The sequence below is a fragment of the Apis dorsata genome, unplaced genomic scaffold (assembly GCF_000469605.1).
Source record: "Apis dorsata unplaced genomic scaffold, Apis dorsata 1.3 scaffold_980, whole genome shotgun sequence".
Lineage (NCBI taxonomy): Eukaryota > Metazoa > Arthropoda > Insecta > Hymenoptera > Apidae > Apis > Apis dorsata.
The window spans coordinates 140,930-145,778 of NW_006264083.1; the positions used below are offsets into that span (position 1 = coordinate 140,930).

The 4,849-nt window shown below is 30.1% G+C and overlaps 2 protein-coding genes across 9 annotated transcripts in view; one reads left to right on the forward strand and one right to left on the reverse strand.

Annotated features, from left to right (window-relative positions):
* LOC102671914 (odorant receptor 30a-like) overlaps positions 1 to 4,849 on the forward strand; it is a 39,231-nt gene that overhangs the window by 625 nt on the left and 33,757 nt on the right. The gene's annotated exons all lie outside the window — the stretch shown is intronic.
* The window catches only part of LOC102670917 (facilitated trehalose transporter Tret1), an 18,880-nt gene continuing 14,754 nt past the window's right edge, over positions 724 to 4,849 (reverse strand). For 3 of the 8 annotated variants that reach the window (XM_006623953.2, XM_006623955.2, XM_006623957.2), the window contains 5 exons: positions 4,700 to 4,825; positions 3,590 to 3,713; positions 3,236 to 3,409; positions 2,762 to 3,141; positions 2,088 to 2,666 (listed from right to left, as the gene is read on the reverse strand). In XM_006623953.2, coding sequence (XP_006624016.1) covers positions 2,088 to 2,666; positions 2,762 to 3,141; positions 3,236 to 3,409; positions 3,590 to 3,713; positions 4,700 to 4,825 — 1,383 coding nt within the window. Of the gene's footprint in view, positions 2,667 to 2,761; positions 3,142 to 3,235; positions 3,410 to 3,589; positions 3,714 to 3,988; positions 4,075 to 4,699; positions 4,832 to 4,849 lie in introns of those variants that run through there. The other 5 variants (XM_031514316.1, XM_031514315.1, XM_006623952.2 and 2 more) reach the window with 5 other exon arrangements.

Consider the following 4,849-nt stretch of genomic DNA (forward strand, 5'->3'; position numbering starts at 1 on the left):
TATATATAAACTTATAGGTTAGGTTGTTCGTTGCACATTTTTAAAGCATTTTAAAAATCGAAACAATACTGTAATATTAATACGCAGTATTAATAATATACTATTAAATTTTTTTTATAATTAAATTTATTTTATATTTATTTATTAATATTTATGATAACATATTTAATAAATATTATATATATATAATATTATATATATATAATATATATATAAAATAATGAATACATCATAAATAAAAAAATAACATTAACAATAAAAATTCAAAAGGAAAAAAGAAAAAGAAAAATATTTTGTTAAATGTTGTACTTCAATAATTTAGAAACTTATATGTAAATTTAACATAAATATTATTAATAGCAATAATGATATTTAGTAATAACAATAATATATATATAAAATATATATATAGTTATATATAGTTATAAATTTTGTATATAAAATATATATAGTTATAAATTTTGTATTGAGTAAGTTTTTTCTTCAAAGTTTGGCAAGTACCTTATGCCCAAGCAACACACAATAAAAATATTCGTCAGATAAATAGAAATGACGATAAAAAATTAAAGTATAAAATCAAATGTCATTATATGGCAAAAAAAGGTAAATTAGCATATGAAACAAAATTTCTTTCGATGGAACACATATTACTCTCAACATAATATCATCAAAAATTGTACGTAAATTTGCAAAATAGTAATATTTCGACGTTTTTTCTTCTTATCTTGCCCTAATTTTAAGATTCGGAATGATATAAAGGCAGTTTTATTTAATATTGAGAACAATATGCATCTGCGCAAGAAAGAAAAAAACAATTGAAAAGAAGAAAAGGTGAGATAATAGGATTAAAGAGTAAATAGTATATATATATGAGATGAATCAAGATGAGATGCGACAATCGAAATTCAATCTAGATATATTATCGGAAATTAGAATAAAAACTAAAAATTAAAAGCGCACATTTGTAAAAAACAACTACATATACAAATACATATTAAAGATTTATAAGAAAATCATTTCTTAAAGTATATACAGTTCACATATAAGAGATTCAATGAATCGTGCGCGATCATGCATATGTTCCCTTCGTTTGTTGATCATATATATATATATATTTTTTTTTTTTTTTACTAATTAGTTACATTAATTTTGGTAATGGAAAAATAAACGCAATTATTTTTATCTCTATTTTTTAACTATATGTATATCTTATGATTTAATTCGTTAATAAATGATGCAGTTGTTCATTGACGTAAATCGGTAACTGTATAAATACGACGGTTACATCCATAAAGATGTATAAGAATTATACATATATACGACCGTCGCGTTAAAATTTTATTGTCGCTGCTTGTATAAAAGGAAGAAATTCGTTTTTTTCCTTTAAATGCTGGTTATACATATTTTTTTAAGTACAACATATCAGCATATATATCAGCGAATTTATGCACACAAATTATGTGTATTAATTAAATAATTCATACTTGCTGTTAACCTACTCATATACCTTTAATAAAAGTACTAATTTGAGGTAGACCCTAAAATGAAAGAAGAAAAGTAATGGTTACGTATAATATCTAATCAACGGATCATTTTCTTTGTTGAGCTTGTATTCGCGATTATATCGCTAATTATAAACAAATATAGCTCATAAGTACAGAAAATTGAATATCCGAAACTCTCTTTATTGTTCTCTGATCTATTGCTCTATTATTTTCTTTTGTACGTTTTTTTCCTTGTTATTTGATTTATCATGTTTTCTGCTTTAATTTTCTTTTCACTAAGATAAAACGCAATAATAGAAATTTCGTCGATCAAGAACTTATTGCTATGATCAATGTAATCAATCATTACATATGTAAAGATCGATATGATTATAATAAAGAGAGAATCAGAAAAAAAATAAAAAGACGATCCGGAAGACTATTATTAAATCTGTTCGTTCTGATCGACAGAATGAACTATAATACATATTCGTTCGTTTGATAAAACGAAACGTAATTGATCGTTGATCGAATAGATTGATTAACTAATTATCAAAAAGAAAAGATATAAAGCAAGAAAATGATAGGAACGATTAACCAGCATTAAATGGTTATTGGCATCGGTTTTAAATTGGCGATCGCACTCGTTCTTCTCACCGGTCCAGCGAATCTTCTTTCGATTTCTTCGAGAGATCGTCCTCGTGTTTCTGGTACGCAAATAATTACAAAAATGAATGCTACTGCTACGAGCGTACCGAACAACCAAAAAGTTCCATATGGGCCGATATGGGAAACCAAATCTTCGTAAGTTTTCGTAACGACGAATGTACAGGACCAATTGAAAGCTGTTGCAACACTGGCAGCCGTACCACGTATCTTAACTGGTAAAATTTCGCCCATCATTAACCATGGGATCGGACCAAAACCAAATGAGAATCCGATCACATAAACGATCAGACTCATTAGTGGAATCCAACCAAATGCAGTAACATCCATTAATTCTTTCACATAGAAAAAAGTACCGAATGTGAATAAAGTTATACACATTAGTATACTACTTATATAAAGCAACATTTTTCGACCTAATCTATCTATGATCATTGCTGCAACGAACGTTGAAATGAAATTTACAAGACCTACGATGATGGTGGAAAGATTTTCATCTATAGTACTTCCAGCGTCCTGAAGAAAATATAATTGAAAAAATCCGAAAATTAAACTTTGATTTTTCATTAATTTGCAAATAGATATGGTAAAAATTATAGAATGCGATATACCTTGAAAATTTGAACTGTGTAAAATATGACCGCATTGATTCCTGAAAACTGTTGAAAGAACATTAAGCCAAGCGAAATAAAAACCGGTTTTATATGATTTTTCCTGAAAAGTTCTATGAAAGCACCCTCTGTAGCGATACGTTCACTTTCGATATGCATTTTTTGAATGGAATCTAATTCCTCGCTAATATCGGCAGTTTTGCCCCGCAACCATTGCAACGATTTTCGTGCCTCTTTTATTTTCCCTTTCGAAATATACCATCTTGGCGTTTCAGGAATTAGGAACATCAGAATCAAAAATATTATTGGTATACAGGCACCTAGTAATGCAAGATTTCGCCAAGCTAGATACATTCCAGCTGTGAAGCACATTAAGATCCCTGAAGAGACCGAAGAAAAAAAAGAAAAGAAAACTTATTAAGTTTTGTTTGACATGAATAATGATTGATATAAAATATAATTCGATAAACTTACCTGAATTACCAAAGACGGTTGGTAAGAGACCAAGTGAGCCACGTACTTCTGGTTGTATAGATTCTCCAAGATAAACTGGCAAGGAAAGAGAAGCAATACCGACACAGAAACCGCATATACTACGGCCAACCAATATCATCGCAACATTTGTTGCTAGTGCGATAAATAGCCAGCCTGAAAGATATTATTTTTTTTTAATTATAATTAAAATATATAATATAATATATTAATATAATAACATTATATTAATATTGAATTGATTTCACAATCTAGGATTGTCATGCATATTATCATGAATAGAATGAGTAAAACACAATTATCTGTTGCATAATTATAATAAAAATGCAAACATACCTGCAAGAAACGGTAAAGCAGTGCTTAGAATAGTGTTTCTTCTACCAATATATTCAATACATGGACCACCGATTATGCCTCCAATAAGAGCGCTCAGTGGCATGATCGATCCTATCCACATAGCCTGAAACGAAAATTTCATACGATTACTTCTCAATCATTTCGTTTTAAAATTTCGAGCTACGATTTTCTTGTTAAAAATATATAAGCAAATTATATTATGTCTTCCCGCTTTTGATGTTCAAAGATTAGTGGATGCGCTGATCTTAAATACAATTATACATCCGAAGAATAAAAAAAATGTAAAGGAAAAAAGGAAGATAGAAAAGAAAAAAAAGAAAGGAAGGAAGCAAGCAAGCAAGAAAGAAAAAAAGGAAATGTTAATATGCTTATACAGACCTCGATTTTTGTAAGTTGGAATTGGTAGGGAAGACGAGGGACATTGACTTGAATCCAGAAGTAGGTACTTGTACAAAGATCTGTTCCTGTCGAGTAAATCTCCAGGTGGCATATCGTCAAATAATTGAAGGTTATGGTAAATCGCGATTAATCGCGATAAATTGCGGTAAAAGACTCGTGTCGTAACAATGTACGGATATAATTGCATCGATCATGAACGAACCAATTACCAATCGAGGTTGGACAAGACACGTCGATAGCATAGCTATTAACAATCGGGGTCGAATGAAAAATGTGTTTCGAATCTATATCGTATTGACGCACTCGATGGGTTAAAGACTTAATCATTTATTGACCCTTCCTTCATATTACCGATTTGACAATGCATCGCGTCATGCGTTGTTATTTGAATGTAAATATGCGAATCGATCGCAAGAATTTACGGTGAATCGGTCGTTCGAGGAGGAAGTCTCGCGTAATCGGAATACGTTTGAAAACAAACGTGCCTTGTTACGAATCGTTTGACCTTCGGTTGGTTTTCGGTTTTGATAAGAAGAGAATCCAGATAACATTGTCTTTCGTTTCACCGAAATACTCAAGATTATCCGACATTCTTGCGAAGCACGTTTGTTTGAAAACAATTTTATTCATGATAGAGAAAAACAATCTTTTTTTCTTTTTACATATCCACTTTTGCACTTTTTTACTTACCATATCCATAGTTACTTCGAATGTGGCTGTCGTGTTATCTCGCATCGAAACTAAAGCAGGGGACGTGTAGGAAGTGGAGTAACCGATCATCAAAGAGGACATTGACACCGCTAAAGCAGCTAACAGCTAAGAATATTAAAAAAAAAAAAA